This window comes from Trichomycterus rosablanca, chromosome 6, assembly GCF_030014385.1.
Source record: "Trichomycterus rosablanca isolate fTriRos1 chromosome 6, fTriRos1.hap1, whole genome shotgun sequence".
In the NCBI taxonomy this organism is placed as follows: domain Eukaryota; kingdom Metazoa; phylum Chordata; class Actinopteri; order Siluriformes; family Trichomycteridae; genus Trichomycterus; species Trichomycterus rosablanca.
In genome coordinates, this window is record NC_085993.1 from 41,281,219 (window position 1) to 41,298,504 (window position 17,286).

Below are 17,286 nucleotides of genomic sequence, written 5' to 3' on the forward strand. Positions count from 1 at the left end.
TACCTACTCTAAGGTGGTCCTGACCATTGAAGAACAGAGGAAAAGCAGGCTAAAAAGGTATGTAGAGAAACAGATGGACTACAGTCAGTAATTGTAGAACTACAAAGTGTTTCTATATGGCAAGTGGAGCTGATAAAATGGACAGTAAGTATAGAAACAAGGAGGTGGTTTTAATGTTATGGTTGATCAGTGTATATTACTTAAAAGCCATTAGAAAGATTCTGTTCTAAGGTTATATGCATATGTGCATGTGCTTTTTAAAAGTCCTGCATGGTCACTGACTGTGTGAAAAGGCTTGGCTGTAGAAACATTTTGAAAAATTAACACTCTACTAGGTCAAAGTATTGCCTAAGGCGCAAAAGTCTCTGCCAAGACTGGTCCTGACTCAAAAGTTCTTTTGTGAGAAGATGGAAAAAGAATGATAAAGTTTTATCCTCTGTGCTGGGCTAGTACTGTGCTCCCCAGTGCCCCCATTTCTCTAGCCCTAGCTCTCTGTCTGTTTTCTTCTTGTTGTGCATAGCACAACACACTTTTGTAATCTTATTTACCATTACACTAATATTGAACAATGTCGTTCCATATGAACACAAGCATCGTCATGGAATTGGTCTTTTGTGTTTCAGTGATTTTGAAATCTGTTAATGCAAGTTTAAACACAAGTATACGCCCATGCATGATCGTGTGGTCACAAGGTAGTGAGATCAGAATTGTATCTTTCGGTATACAGATAAGAAACCCCTTATAAGGAATATAGAATTATGATACATTATGTCCCTTATCTGATGGTGTCATGCATGGACTTTACTCTTAGACCAGATCCAAATGTTAAGTTTATGAATAGATTTATGTTTGTAGTTCATGTACTAACCTTTTACCTATTTACGCAAGCAGTACATGTAGACTGATAAATACAATACATATAATAACATCCAAGGATATTTCAAAGACACAAGGGCAATGATGTTAAGTCCTAATATTTGTTTTTCACTTACATCTGGTGAACAGTTGGTCTCAACATCTCAAAACATTAATTTAGTTCTTCTTTTTTTATGCATTTTTTCCTGATTTAGGGCACTCAATTTTGTCTACCGCTGCTGAGAGATACCAGATTGCATCCAATGAGAGCACATCGCTGTACACACCTCTTCCAACACGTGTACAGCCCTCCTTCTCTCACCCCTGCATTCTGCAAAGGCGTCTCTTCCGCCAATCAGGGTCCTTACACAGAGTATGAAGATGCCACCCACCCACACATAGTCCGGCCCCCACACTGCAGATACGGTGGCCAATTAGTATCTGCTGGCGCCCAGCCGAATGGTGGCAACACCGAGTTTCGAACTGAGGAGTTGTTTTATGCAATGAATCTCGCCCTCAACTAACTGCTGATAAAATACTTGAATGGCCTAGGAATATCACTAGTTTTTTTTTATTCTTATTAAAAACATAAGGATCAAATAATATTCTTCCATCTCATTATATTCCAGTAGAAGTAAATTGGTGTCTGATGCCCTGCAATAAATTGGCACCCTGTTAAGGGTGTATTTCTGCCTTGTGTCCAGTGTTTCCGAGTAGCACCAGCTCAAAACCATGATCATGATTAAGTGGTTTGTGAAAATAAACAATAATTGAATAATTGAATGTGGCCGTGTGACACTGTGGCAAAGCAAGTAGTGTGGACTCTAGTGTAATGGGGATCTGGGTTTAAACCTTCCTGGGGCTTGGTCCCTGTCTGTAAAGAGCTGACCATGTTTTTACCATGTTCATATGAGTTTTCCTTATGAACTTTTTCCCAACCCCTACATTGGCCTTGAGTACTCAATGAATAACCGAGGAGTGTGTAATGCCTGTGTTAGTGTAATTATAACAGCAACAGCTATTTTAAAACTTGTAGTAATAATAGCCTTGGAATTGTTTGGTATTATTGTAAACTATTGGCAGGTAAAACAAGTGATTTTGAAAAGCGAATGAAAAATGGTGCTTTGTGGGAAGCTGCCAGCAACCCTTGCTTAACAGAACTATAGCCCACATCCACCCTGCTGTCAGACTGGAGCAAAGGTCTTAAAACGAGTGACGCAAGGACATTACAGGGCTAGAAAGAGGCCAGCCTCACTGAACACAGACATTTCAGCACACACTGATCTGACTGACTCAACACAGGAGAAAAAAATCAAGACTGATTCTGAGTGATAAAGAAGACCAGAGATTAAGGTAGAGAGAATTCTATAGAGAAAAGTAGTTTCTTACATTTTTTTAAAATACAGTATTGGAATGAAAGTAGTTCAGTATATAGTTTTCTTTTATTTATTGGGCAATGTGTCTATATTACTGGGTTTTGTAAAAGATTCTGTGTTGACTTTGTAATGGTTAAGTAATGGATTATTTTACTGTTGTGAAAGTAATTAATAATGTAACATATCCAAAACATTGATTTGAGACAATGTTTTATTAACTTCTGGCAAATGTTTTTTGTCCATAGGAAAGTGAACAACAATATTTTATCAACACTTGTCTTGTCATGTCTTTATTTTTCTAAAGAAACGGCATCATTCAAATTTTGTTTTGTGTCAGAAACTATTTTGGGCAGCAACATGACACAGCTGGTAGAAAGACACAGCAATATGTGTCCTGGGGACTCAAGTTCTGTTTTTGTTTCCAGCCGCTGTCTGTGAGCAGTTTGTATGCTCACTTTTGTCTTTTCATTAGTTCCATTTGAGTACTTTGGTTTTCTCCCGTCTTCCAAATGCATGCAGACGGTGGACTGGCTGAATATGAATGTTTGAGTTTGTGTTGCACTGTGATAGACTGGTGCCCTGCCCAGATTGCATTTTTGCCTTGAACCCAGTCTTTCTGGGTAATGCAGACCCACAACAATCATGGGATGAAGTGAACAGTAGCAACAGTAATGTCCTTCATTTGTAGACATTTTATTTTATTGTAAATTGATGAAGACCAGATTCTTAGAAATGCTTTTGTAGTATTTTCCAGCTTCAAACAACCTTACAGCTTTTTATAGGGTCCTATTTACTGTATTGGAGCATAGTTTATATAAACCTTACTTTCCACACCCCAACCTGTCCTATTTATTGAAATACTGGAGCTTCTGAGAAGCGGTTTGCCTATTAATTACATAATTATTCCATTCTATATTGTATTTAATACAGATGGTGTTTAATTAACAACATTGATTATTATGTATATAGTCATTGCTAAATGTGTTTGTCTTTTAAAAAATAGATGACCGAGTCTTTCAAACTTTTTGATGCTTTTACTTAAACTCTACATGCCAATATTCAAGGATTAGATAAAAGCAAACCAAAACATTAAAAATTAAATTGTCCTTTTTGTTAAGTGAGGTCAGGCAGCTCCATAAGTGAGCAGGTTAGCATTTTGGTTATTATTAACATAGTATATAATTAACAGAGTATTAAAGCTTATTATTATTATTATCATTTTACTTCTGAACCATTAACCATACTGCTTGCATTGGCACTGATGTATTTTATCCTTGCTGTCTACTAAGGGCATTTTATTTCTATTTCTTTGTTCTATTTTAGCATAATAGTCTTAGCTATGTTGTTTTTGTTATTTTCCAGCTTTAGACTAGCTAGCTAAGCAAGATGGACTACGCCAAGAAATCTCTCAATCTGTTCTCACCCTCTTCTCTTTCAGAGTAAGTGTTTTGCCAGTCTTTACAGAATTGTCACTGCTTATGATAGCAGTTATTTTGGAACACAAGTGTACTGTCTCTCTTTTTGTATACATACTGATGTGTATTCTCTGTGTGTTTGTGTGTACAGTATATCTAACAAATGTGTAGCAGCCAGCGCTTCTGTCCTGCCAAATTTTAACCCACGCTCCAGACCGTTCCGCATTACCAACTCCGACCGCACTCTGAAGAAGGGCATCATGGCAAATGGGTTAAATGACCTACTCAGCAAGGTGAGGAGAGAAAGCAGGAGTTGGAGGATGAGAGGGAGGAAAGGAGGGGATAAATGGATGTTTAAATACTAGTTTTGACACTTCGAAAGTTGAAGGAAACAAGAAAGAATAAAGGGCAGGAAGGAAATGATAAATGACTCAGATACAAGGATGCATTGTAAGAGAAATGCAGAAAGAATGCCAAGAAAGACAAAATGTTTAGAGCTTATTACCATCACCGCTCTGACTCACACACTGATTTACATTAACAAAATACATAAATCAGCCATAACATTAAAACCAACTTCTTATTTTTACACTTACTGTCAATTTTACTGTCTCCATTTGCCATATAGGAGCACTTTATTGTTCTACAATTACTGACTGTAGTCCATCTGTTTCTCTACATGCTTTTTTAACCTCATTTTACTCTGTTCTTTAATGATCAGGACCCCCACAGGGCAACCACAGAGTAGGTATTATTTAGGTGGTGGTGGTGGTCATTCTCAGCGCTGCAGTGACACTGACATGGTGGTGGTGTGTTAGTGTGTGTTGTGCTGGTATGAGTGGATCAGACACAGCAGCGCTGCTGGAGTTTTTAAATACCATGTCCACTCACTGTCCACTCTATTACACACTCCTACCTAGTTGGTCCACCTTGTAGATGTAAAGTCAGAGACGATCGCTCATCTATTGCTGCTGTTTGAGTTGGCCATCTTCTAGACCTTCATCAGTGTTCACAGGACGCTGCCCACAGGGTTGGTGGACTATTCTCAGTCCAGAAAATGACATTATTGTTGTGGTGTTTTTGCATTGCAGTGTAAAACTAAGCATATACTGTATGAGTACTTGTGTACTTACACTGATCAGCCATAACATTAAAACCACCTCATTGTTTCTACACTCACTGTCCTTTTTATCAGCTCTACTTACCATATAGAAGCACTTTGTAGTTCTACAATACAATACAACTGACTGTAGTCCATCTGTTTCTCTGCATGCTTTTTTTTTTACAGGGTAAAAGCATGTTAAAAAAAAGCATGCAGAGAAACAGATGGACTACAGTCAGTTGTATTGTATTGTAGAACTACAAAACACCACAACAATAATGTCATTTTCTTTTCTGTTACTCTCTGAAACTTAATATCCTACATGATACTTACACTTATTGATTATTTATTAAAGCTACGGCTACAGTACAGATGCACTTTGTGGGTCTAAAATGACTGATCTGTGGCTCTGTACACTTTGTCACCCCCATGCCCTCCATTTATCAATCAAAAGGGACCCACACAGGTTCCCTGCTGACCAGATGTTATTTGGGTGGGGGATTACACAGCACTGTAATGACATAAAATCTTAATGAGTGTGCATTGTGTACTATAGTACTGATAGCAAGTGCAGTAATGTTGTGGGGATTTTTAACACCTTAATTTTAATGATGGGAATAGAATAGTGCTTCAACCAAAAATAAAAACCCAACAGTGTGCTTGTTTGAAAATCGTATAATGATAAAAGACTAACCCTAGAGGAAGATTAACCCATGCCTTGAATGAAAAATAGCTCAAGTCTCCAAATGTGTAGCAATGAGTACTAACAGTATGTTTTCCTAATAAAAATCCCAACAACATTGCTGTACTTGCTACACTCAAACCACAAGTCATTACCATGTCAGTGGCATTCCAGTGCTGAGAATAGTCCACCATCCAAACATCATCTAGTTAGTTTCAAGTGGTTTCATTTAATCAATAGGGTACGGGGGGTGACAAGTTCACCGTGTAGGAGGGCTTGGCATCCATGTAATTTGTCAGATTAATTTGTATTGAAATAATCTCTAAACCCAGACCTGACTGAGAGTCACATCCTCTGATTAGAGACTTATTTGTGTTTCGATTCTCAGGCGAAAGATGCATTTCAAATGTCCTGTGAGGCAGGCCTCGTACTGGATGAGGATGGGACAGGAGTGGACACAGAGGACTTCTTCCAGACCCTGAAGGATAGCACTGTGCTCATGATCTTGGAAAAGGGACAGAAGTGGAACCCTCATCAGGTACTGACAACAGATGTGCAGATGTTGACACACACACACCTCTGCAGCACTTAGATTTTACAATTTCACAATTTGCACATAGCCTTATTAAACAGGAGTTATAATACATGTTGTATAAATTCTACTGGATAAAAATTTTTTGTTGAATGGTGCACAACTTATGGCATTTAAATAATACACATTTTTTATTATTAAATGTAAACATTATTATTATACAGTTTTACAGTGATATATAGTTATTGGTTATCTATTTGTGAAAATCAAATTTGCTAATATTTTTGATAATGGCAGAACAAAACAATGTATGGAGAGATAAAATACGAGGGTTCTTCAAAAAGTTTCCGCACTTTTAAGAACTCTTATTTATTAAGAATTTCAAAAACAAATTACATCACTTTCATACATAGTCACCTTCCGATGCATTTTTCCCTGCATCGTACCAACCTTTTAATGCCATCAGCAAAAAATTTTTTTGGTTGAGTGCGTAGACACTGATGCACCGCTGCTTTCACATCATCATCACATGAAAATCTTTTTCCCCTTAAAGCTTCTTTGAGCGTGCAAAAAGGTGGAAATCAGATGGGGCTAAATCCAGACTATAAGCTCTCTCTTAGTCTCTCAGACACGGCCAATTACTACTACTCCTGCCCTCACCGTTTCCAACAAAAATATAAAAGTGCGGAAACTTTTTGAAGATCCCTCGTAACTAAGGTTCTGCAAAAAAGACATGGCTAATACTCCTCCAAACTTCTATCTGACTGCCTATATAGAATGTTCCCATGGTCATATTTTTGTTTTTCCTATATAAAAAGGACAAGGGTCAGCTACCCCAGTTCCCTTAGTGTCTCATAATCTCATCTCTTCCTCTATAGTTAAAGGCCTGCACTCAAAAACCACTAGGGACAAATAGGGACTCAAAAAACAATAAGGACCTTTATAACAGTCTTGTAGCTCACAGTTTTACTACATGTAGCATGTAACATTATTTTAGTACTTTTGTCAGCTTTTGTGTTTCATCATATTGAGCAGATTAGTACGGTTCTAGAAGGCACCTACTGCCATCATCTTTACACATAAGCTTGCATTCCCTCAGTGATTGATGGGGAGTCAGGAATATCCCTTCCACCCAGAAAGCAGATCCAATCATCTCTCGGGATGGTTTATGGCATTTCGGAGGCTCAGACTTGCACCCTGGATGGTATAGGGTTAATGCTTTTCTGCTGTACCACTCAGAAGCTATCAGTAATTTTTATAGTTGTATTGAAATGCCCCTCCCCCCAAAATAGAATGCCACAAGAAGTGCACAACATTTGAAGAAATCATGAATCATTTTTGTGTCTCATGCTGTTGGGGCTGAGTAATCCGAGCAAGGATAATTTTGTTTCAGTAATACAAACATATGCTGTAAAACATTTCACAGTTAATAACTGGGTATCAAACATCTAATTACTGAAATACTGAAATCTGTTTCATGGAAAAATACATCATTACGCTGCATATTATTGTCTAGTACTGAGAAAACAACATGTATTTTTACGCTGTGGGTCCGTAATGATGGATTCCACAAACACAGAGTAATTATATTGGAAATTCACTGAAAAATAAACAGACTACAAGGCCAATGGCAACCAAGGCTGAGTTCATTCCTTCTGCACTAGTCTGCCCAAACCTGAAGGCATTTAGACACACAAACGCTTACCTAATTTCCACAGTGTTAGTCCAAAGCAGGCAATTTACATATGCATTATGTCTTTAATGACTCACCGGTACCTCATCACAACGTTTGTGTTTACTTGATTCTCCCCATGCTGTGCCTGTCATATTAGCATATGCCAACCCCCCCCCCCCCGTCCATTATTCACCAGCACCCAACAATTTTAATGCATTAAATTAGTATTTGAAAGCACATCCGATTCATTTTCAGGAGACTTCACCTAGACACTAGAGGAAGCATAGATGTCGGATGTTGGTGAGAGCAAATTTGCATCACATTTTAACATCACGTTAAAGATAAACACACACGTGTACATCTCTAGAGCTATGTTTTCACTCAAAACCTTGCCCGAGGCTCATTTTAGATGAGCTGCACATCAGTCAGTATGTTGGAAAATAGCAGGATTTTGAATCTTTTCTCAAAACACAAAATAATATATACATTATATTTTAAACTATAGAATATGCAGAAGTCGTTTGAAACATCAATGCCAACATAATATTAATTATGTTTTCACAGAACAGTCAAGCAAGTAAAGCTTCAGCAAGCAAAACAAAGCATAGAAAAGACCTGGCCAGACTTACCCTCGACTTCTACAAGAACCATCCACAAGAATTCATCGGCTGCCTTAATGTCCAGATGACTCTATATGGGACCTACTCCATGTCATATGACTTGCAGTGCTACCATGCCAAAAGGATGCTGAGGTGAGCATATAGCCCCTTAACTTCTTTATCTTTGGTCAAAACTTGAGAGTTTTTATGTATACAAGCCTGTAGGTAGTCATAATTAAATGTAGCACAGAGGACAATGCTAAAAATACTAAATATTACATTATATTGTTCTACAATCTGGTGCTCAGGTGGCAGCCCACTACTGATGAAATCTCAGGTTCAAATCAAAGTGGTGCAATTGACCGGTTTATATTTACATTACATTACATTACTTGGGTGCTAGTACAGAAAAGAGCCTTGATGCGTGTACAGAGCGAGGTGTGATGAGTTCTTTAAGGTAGTTTGGAGCTGGTCCATTTTTGGCTTGTAGACGAGCATCATTGTTTTAAACTGAATGTGGGCAGCTACAGGAAACCAGTGAAGAGAACACAACAGTGGGGTGATGTGGCAGCGTTTAGGTTGGTTGAAAACCAGACGAGCTGCTGCATTTTGAATGACTTGCAGGGGTATAAGAGTGAATTTGGGAGCATGGCCACGTCTGCATGGCCATGCCCGGGAGGGAAAAGGGGTGGGATGGCCGAAACAGCCCAGCCATTGGGAGGTGCACTTGTATGAGTGCTCTCAATGCTGGTGCCAAGCCTGGATGCAACTAGGAGGGTTGCATCAGGAAGGGCATCTGGAATAACGTGCCAAGTCTGCTGTGCCAACCTCTATATACAGAAGCAGCCAAAAAATCTGCAACCTTTTAAAATAATGTACTGCATTCATCCTATAAGTAGTTTTATACTGCTACAGTGCATGGAGGCGTAGATGACTGACAATTCCGGTTTCTTTAATTGGCAGTTTTGTGCACCCCATTAAACGGTGCCACCGTAAGGATGCTTAAAATACCACAAGAATAAATACAGCTTTATTCTTTTTCTTTTACCTATTCTTTCCTGCTTTCCTTTGTGGTCGTGTGCTTTGCTGGAGGCCTATCCCTGATGCTCCTTGAGTGTATGGCCACACGCCTTTCTGACGTTTGCTGTGGTTAGTGTATGTTTATGTTCGATTGGGGCGAATATCCCTTTTTCTGAGCGAGTATGTAAGGTGTGATGTCCCCTACTCGTCTACTGGTGGCATTGCCTACCTCATTACATTTACTGTCATTACTATCATAGTGTTTTTTTCTTGCATGTTAACCTATTAGCTCAAATAACAGAAGCATTTTAAACCTGGGAACACATTTAACCAGCTAATAGCAACCACAAAATATGAAATATCTTACCTTTGTGGTATAAGTCTTTTTTTTAATTCCATCTTTTCTTTATAGTCACAAACATTTCACATTTACATTTCACAAATGAGCTTGTTGACTGGAAAGAACTGGTTAAACAATGCCAACACAAATCAAATAAAATAATTTCTTAGCTTTCAAATGCTATATGACGTGCTCTGACTGACTACATCTTTATGTTGGTGCACCGGTCGTCTCTCAAGTTTGTAGCAGTAAACTAGAACAATAACTCAATTATTTAATTGACAAAGTTTGTGTGACTAAATAAATTGCAGCCAGAAACAAACAAATTCACGAATTAACCTCAATCTTTTCTTGTCTCTGGTTTTAGGGAAGCTCTTAGATGGACTTTGTTCAGCATGCAGGCTACTGGCCATATTTTAGTCGGCACTTCATGCTACATGCAACATCTGATTGATGAGGAGGAGAAAGCTGAGGCACAACTGGCTACATCCAGCTATTTAAGCAAACCCTTCAAGGCTATCCAGTGGAGAAGGTTTGCAGCTGATTTTAAAAACAAGTAAAAGAGTTCGCAGAACCTTTTGTGAACCTTTTTCCCAGGAAAATGGTTCAGAAATCATTGTGGTGTCATGTTACCTTTGTTACTATACATAAAACTTTTAATGACAGGAGCATACTTGTTAGATAGCAACCTAAAAATCACCATGGTTATATTTTGCTATTTACTGTAATAGTTGTAGGTACGCACGTTTCTTTAATAAGAAGATATTTATATTTATTTACACTTTAAACTGCCAAGAATGATACATGTTTTTGTGACTGTTGTACTTTTTCTATGTAGCTTACTTTATAGGATCATATCTAAAGCTTTAAGTTTTCTGGGTGTTTTTTGTAGATATGTATTCTGTATGCATGTAAATATTGTACATTGTATATGTTCAATAAAAAAGAGGATGAGGAAAAGAGGAGATGACATGTCTGTTTGATTAGCCTAGGCTGTAATTGGCCCCCATACGGGTGCGTTCCCTCATCCCATATCACCCTGTAATTGCCTCTGTGGGTGAAAGCAAAAGAAGTGCTCGGAGGATAGAGAGAAGAAAAAATGAAAAAGATGTGATGCTATAAGCAAATTGAGGAAAGAAGGAGGGAAAGTTGGAGGAGATGGGAAACAGATACTACGATGAGAGAAGAAATATGAAAAGATGGTTAAAAAAAAGGAAAGAAAAGAAAAGACCGAATGAAGAAAAAAGAGAAATTGAATGAGGATAGAAAAGCACAGCTGGATGGGGTAAACTGGAGGGAACGGAAATGATCCCCTTTACAGAGAGATGAGTGGATGACGCATTTGGATCCTGCACCCATCACTCCGTGCCACTCAATGTCCTTTCCAAATCATGCCCATTCATTTGCACAGTGCTCCCAACTCAGACTCACCAACTGGTCAGTCTGTTAGTGAATAGACTTTTAAAGTTTTAAAACTAAGTTTAAAAGATCTTAATGTCAAACAAAAAGCTAAATTCTATTTTCAACAGGTACTCATTAGACAAGGGCGACCCTCTTACTAAAACTGACTATATATTTTAGTGCATATGAAAACCTAGAGTTGCAAAACATGGTTAAACCACGGCAACTTCAACTGCCTGACAAATACTATTACAATAAAACAACCACTCTGGCTGCAACAGTCTAATGTGCTAGCGCACTTTAGCTGAAATATGTTTTTTGGGTTTGAATGTATGTTATAAGCTAGCCAGAGGCCCACACAGAAACAGTTGGCTGTGTCTGAAGAATGGATTGGAAGTGCTGCTGAATTTGCAGTCTCTGCTGGCTGATCGAGGCACCCGGATGAGAGACAGCTGATTCATGGATAGTAGTGCATAAATGTAAGGGCAGTTGTAGCCTAGCGGTTAAGGTACTAGTTATTGAAAGGTCACTGGTTGAGGGCCCACTGCTGCCAGGTTGCCACTGTTGGGTCCTTGAGCAAGGCCCTTAACCCTAAATTGCTTAGACTGTATACTGTCACAGTTCTGTAATGCCTAGTTCAAACTACACGATTTTTGCCCTGATTTTCACTCGCCGACTGGTCGTCGCTAGATTTGGCGTTTGCTCGGCGATCGATTGCTATGTGTGTACTACTCAACAACTCGGTCTGAGCAGCTCGTGCTCTGCCACCGAAGAGAGATTTCTAGCATTTTAAATATCTGGATCTGAGTTGCACAACTGGCAATGAGTGCTATGTCGAACAGCCAATCAGCGCACAAACTTTGATCGCTTGCTTATTGTTGACGTGCATTTTTGGACGTAGTATCAAGAAGCTGTTCGTCACTTCTCGCGTTTGTTATCGTCACAAAATGTAGTTTGGGAGACCAGAGAAGCTCGCCTGCAATTCCAGATGGTGATAGATCGTGTAGTGTGAAACCCCTTGTGAAATCCCACACCGACTTGAAAGACTCCTGATTACAAGAGATCCAGTTGGGTAGTGTGAACTGTACAGCGACCTGACGACTTGGAAAGTCATGTAGTGTGAACTTGGCATAAGTCGCTTTGAGTAAATGCATCTCCTAAATGCTGAAATTAAAATGTAAATGTCTGTATTTGATACTGGTCTCTGTAAGACATACGTAGTCTGTGGCTCATGTTGGTCAGAGTGGGGGTCTGCAACAGTGGGGGAAGGTACAATTGGGAAATTGGATACGACTAGACTGGGAGGAAAAAGAATGACAATGCAAAATTAGAATAACCAATAAAAACAACAACTATGATCCATTTATGTGTAACACTGTCATTTAATTGTCTGTAGAGATTGTGGTATGTTTGCCAAAGGTTTACCAAAAAAAAGATATAAAAAGGGGCAACCAAAAATTAGTAGGCAGGACAAGGTCAAATTGATCAATGACAAATAACTAACAACACCAGAGGGTCATATACAGGTCATATAACTGCCAAGGGTAATATACAGAATGATCAATACAGATATTGCAAGGGACCAAGGCTTAAAGTTGCCAAAAAGATTGGCTAGACTACACAAAAGCAGTGTATTTGGTCTCAGGTGTGAGTAATCACCTGGTTGAGGCATTAAGGATTCAGGTGATACAACCCTCTGGCAGCTAGGTGGGTTATTGCAATGAGTCTCTGCTGTCAACAAGTCTACAATTCCCTACAGTCCCTTCAGTTTATATAGTTAATAATATACATACTGAAGTAAACACAACAGCACACACTGGTAACAGAGTGCATGCTTATGTGTCGAATTATTCGTTTCAATCATCAGATAACCATCGCGAGACTACAGACACAGCACCCAAACGCTTTCATTGTTATATCTGGAGATTTTAACCATACTACACTGGCTTCTACATTAACTGGGTTTCATCAGTATGTGGACTGCCCTACAAGAAAAGACAGGACAATTGATCTTTTTTACGCCAATGTAAAAGAGGCATACACCACCACACCACTGCCCCCATTGGGAAAATCAGACCATAACCTCATCTACCTACAGCCGCAGTACAAACCTCTTGTCAAAAGACAACCCACAACCACACGCACCTTCAGAAAATGGTCTCCAGAGGCAGATGAGGCTCTTCAGGACTGTTTTGCCTCCACTGACTGGAGCGTGTTGCAGGAATCATGGGGTGAGGATGTTGAGGGGATTACAAACTGTGTAACGGACTATATTAACTTCTGCACGGACATTGCTGTTCCAACAACAACTGTACGCTGCTATGCTAATAACAAGCCCTGGATAACCAGTGATGTCAAGGACCTCCTGAACAAGAAGAAAAGGGCTTTTAAAAACAAGAACCAGGAGGAGCTAAGGAGCGTACAAAAGGAGCTCAAAGTCTGCTTGCGTGAAGTGAAAGAGTCCTACAGGAGGAAGGTGGAGCGGAAGCTGCAGGAAAATAACATCAGGGAGGTCTGGGATGGTATGAGGACCATTACAGGCTACAAGCAGAGCAATGACAGGGCAACAGATGGCAACGTGGAGAAAGCGAACAAGCTTAGCCTCTTCTTCAACCGGTTTGACTGCCCTGTTCCAAAACTTACTGCTGGTGACTGTTCAGTCATCACCCCCTTACCCTCCCCCTGCCTGACGACTACTCCAACCACCACAATCACTACTACTCCTGACGATGCAGCCGGTAGCCTTCCCCCCCCCCCCCCGCCACAGCTACTGATTCACACCTCCCCTGGGAGGTCAACACAGTATCCCCTTCCCCCCTTCCACCTATCATCACTGCAGACCAGGTCAGAAGTGAACTGAAGAAAATTCGTACCAGGAAATCAGCGGGTCCGGATAAAGTATGTTCAAGACTACTGAAGTCCTGCGCTGCTGAACTGGGTGAACCACTTCAGCACATCTTCAACATGAGTCTGCGACTAGGAAGGGTCCACACACTCTGGAAGACATCGTGTCTTATTCCTGTGCCCAAAAAGAGGTGTCGGAATGCGCTAAATGACTTTAGACCAATTGCGCTCACCTCGCACATCAGTAAGACCATGGAGCGTCTGCTACTCCGTCTCCTCAGACCCCAAGTACAACACACTGTAGATCCACTACAGTTTGCCTACCTAGAAAAGGTGGGGGTTGAGGATGCCATCACATACCTTCTCCACAGAACCCACTCTCATCTGGACAAGGGATGCAGCGCTGTAAGAATCATGTTTTTTTTACTTTTCCAGCGCCTTTAACACCATACAGCCTCTCTTACTCAAAGACAAGCTGACTGGAATGCAAGTGGACCCACACCTTGTAATCTGGATCACTACCTCACTAAAAGACCACAATATGTTAGACTGAAGGACTGTACATCAGAGTCAGTGGTCAGCAGCACAGGAGTACCACAGGGGACTGTACTGCTGAAAAACTTACTGCTGGTGACTGTTCAGTCATCACCCCCTTACCCTCCCCCTGCCTGACGACTACTCCAACCACCACAATCACTACTACTCCTGACGATGCAGCCGGTAGCCTTCCCCCCCCCCCCCCCGCCACAGCTACTGATTCACACCTCCCCTGGGAGGTCAACACAGTATCCCCTTCCCCCCTTCCACCTATCATCACTGCAGACCAGGTCAGAAGTGAACTGAAGAAAATTCGTACCAGGAAATCAGCGGGTCCGGATAAAGTATGTTCAAGACTACTGAAGTCCTGCGCTGCTGAACTGGGTGAACCACTTCAGCACATCTTCAACATGAGTCTGCGACTAGGAAGGGTCCACACACTCTGGAAGACATCGTGTCTTATTCCTGTGCCCAAAAAGAGGTGTCGGAATGCGCTAAATGACTTTAGACCAATTGCGCTCACCTCGCACATCAGTAAGACCATGGAGCGTCTGCTACTCCGTCTCCTCAGACCCCAAGTACAACACACTGTAGATCCACTACAGTTTGCCTACCTAGAAAAGGTGGGGGTTGAGGATGCCATCACATACCTTCTCCACAGAACCCACTCTCATCTGGACAAGGGATGCAGCGCTGTAAGAATCATGTTTTTTTTACTTTTCCAGCGCCTTTAACACCATACAGCCTCTCTTACTCAAAGACAAGCTGACTGGAATGCAAGTGGACCCACACCTTGTAATCTGGATCACTACCTCACTAAAAGACCACAATATGTTAGACTGAAGGACTGTACATCAGAGTCAGTGGTCAGCAGCACAGGAGTACCACAGGGGACTGTACTTTCCCCCTTCCTCTTCACACTCTACACATCGGACTTCAGCTACAACTCTGAGACCTGCCACATGCAGAAGTTCTCAGACGACACAGCTATTGTGGGATGTGTCAGGGATGGCCAGGAAGAGGAGTACAGGAACCTGGTGAAAGACTTTGCTGTGTGGTGCAGGGTGAACCATTTGCAGCTAAATGCATCCAAGACAAAGGAGATGGTAGTGGACTTTCATAGGTCAGGGCAACCCTCACAGCCAATGTCAATCGAGGGGAGTGATGTGGAGGTGGTCAAGACCTACAAATTCCTAGGGGTGCATCTGGATGACAAACTGGACTGGTCAGCTAACACAGACATCCTGTACAGGAAAGGACAGAGCTCTACTTCCTAAGAAGGCTGAGGTCCTTTAACATTTGCAGGAAACTTCTCCACATGTTTTATCAGTCTGTGGTTGCCAGTGTCCTTTTCTATGCTGTGCTGTGCTGGGGTGGCATTATTAAGAAGAAGGACGAAGCACGGCTGGACAAACTGATCAGCCGTGCTGGGGCAGTGGTCGGCATTGAACTGGAATCTCTGGTGACTGTGGCTGAAAGAAGGACACTAAGCAAACTTCACTCCATCATGGACAATGTGAACCACCCCCTGCACACTGTTGTCATAAAACAGAGGAGTATGTTCAGTGACAGACTGCTGTCACTGAGCTGCTCCACGGACAGATTAAAAAGGTCATTCGTCCCCAGAGCCATTAGGCTCTATAACTCCAGTATTCGTGGACAACGGGTAATCACTAAGGACTGAGCGTATATACATGTATATATGTGTACTTAAGTATATTCATACAAATGCATATGTATGCTAATGTATATATAGTTATGGCTATATTGGCCCAGTCCAAAGTGCAATACTTGTCACTTATCACTTTATATTTAATATTTAATCTATATTTAATCTGGACCATGTACTGTATACTTGGAACCGCACCTTCCTGCACTTTTACTTTTAATTCCATTCCATTTGGTTATTTTGTTTATTTACACTCTATCCATCCTCATCATTAATAACTGCTCTGTAGCTATGCAGTATATGTAAAACTCAGGTTACATTCAATCTGTCAAAGTGATGTACAATGCTACTGGGACTCTAATTTCCTTTGGGATCAATAAAGTATCTATCTATCTATCTATCTATCTATCTATCTATCTATCTATCTATCTATCTATCTATCTATCTATCTATCTATCTATCTATCTATCTATCTATCTATCTATCTATCTATCTATCTATCTATCTATCTATCCATCTATGCAAATCCAGCTGCAGGGCATTTTGCTATATAAGATGAAAAGCTTAATGTGAGTCACTTGCTTCCATAATTCACTCTAACAGAATCTATGCAGGTTCTATTTCTGTTAAACTGGTCATCTTGGACCATCTTGGAACATAAAGTTTATCATTAAGAGTACGCCTGTAGCCTAGCGGTTAAGGTGCTGGAGTAGTAACTGAAAGGTCATTGGTTCAAGCCCCACCACTGCCAGGTTCCCACTGTTGGGCCCTTGAGCAAAGCCCTTAACCCTCAACTGCTTAGACAATATGCTATCACAGTTCTATAAGTCGCTTTGGATAAAAGCGTCTGCCAAATGCCGCAAATGTAAAAGTAAGGAATGGAACGGAATGGAAGTAATTTGCTTACAATTGGGATTGAAATGTAGCAACTAGAAGGCCAATATATCTCCTTGCACTGATGTTTGCAGTCATAAGCCTTATTTATCATAAGTCAGATCAGGTCTTAGACAGGTGAAGTGACACTGTTGACATTTGGTTACCACATGATGTCATGTCCCTATCCTATAAGAGGTTATCTGATGAGGTCTGACATCATACCTCCTCGAGAGACAAATGCACCAAGCTAAAATTTGCATCTGCAAGCTGAATAAGCTTTATCCGTAACTCAACCAAAATGAATATTGGGTTTAAGACCTTGCTTATGCTTTTTGGTATTCAGGGCACATCTGAGATGGCACA

At 40.6% G+C, this 17,286-nt stretch overlaps 1 protein-coding gene across 1 annotated transcript; it reads left to right on the forward strand.

Annotated features, from left to right (window-relative positions):
• The first annotated feature begins 2,103 nt into the window (after positions 1–2,103).
• On the forward strand, positions 2,104–10,559 carry cidec (cell death inducing DFFA like effector c). The gene is made up of 6 exons (XM_062997851.1): positions 2,104–2,208; positions 3,594–3,670; positions 3,798–3,939; positions 5,819–5,968; positions 8,202–8,389; positions 9,964–10,559. The coding sequence occupies exons 2-6, from the start codon at positions 3,618–3,620 to the stop codon at positions 10,154–10,156; spliced, it is 726 nt and encodes a 241-aa protein (XP_062853921.1). The 5' UTR covers positions 2,104–2,208; positions 3,594–3,617; the 3' UTR covers positions 10,157–10,559.
• The last annotated feature ends 6,727 nt before the right edge of the window (positions 10,560–17,286 follow it).

Coding starts and splice junctions, on each gene's coding strand:
- cidec (XM_062997851.1), top strand. CDS start 3,618: ATGGACTACGCCAAGAAATCTCTCAATCTGTTCTCACCCTCTTCTCTT. Junction 5,969..8,201: donor AGAAGTGGAACCCTCATCAG/GTACTGACAACA, acceptor ATGTTTTCACAG/AACAGTCAAGCAAGTAAAGC. Junction 8,390..9,963: donor CATGCCAAAAGGATGCTGAG/GTGAGCATATAG, acceptor CTCTGGTTTTAG/GGAAGCTCTTAGATGGACTT.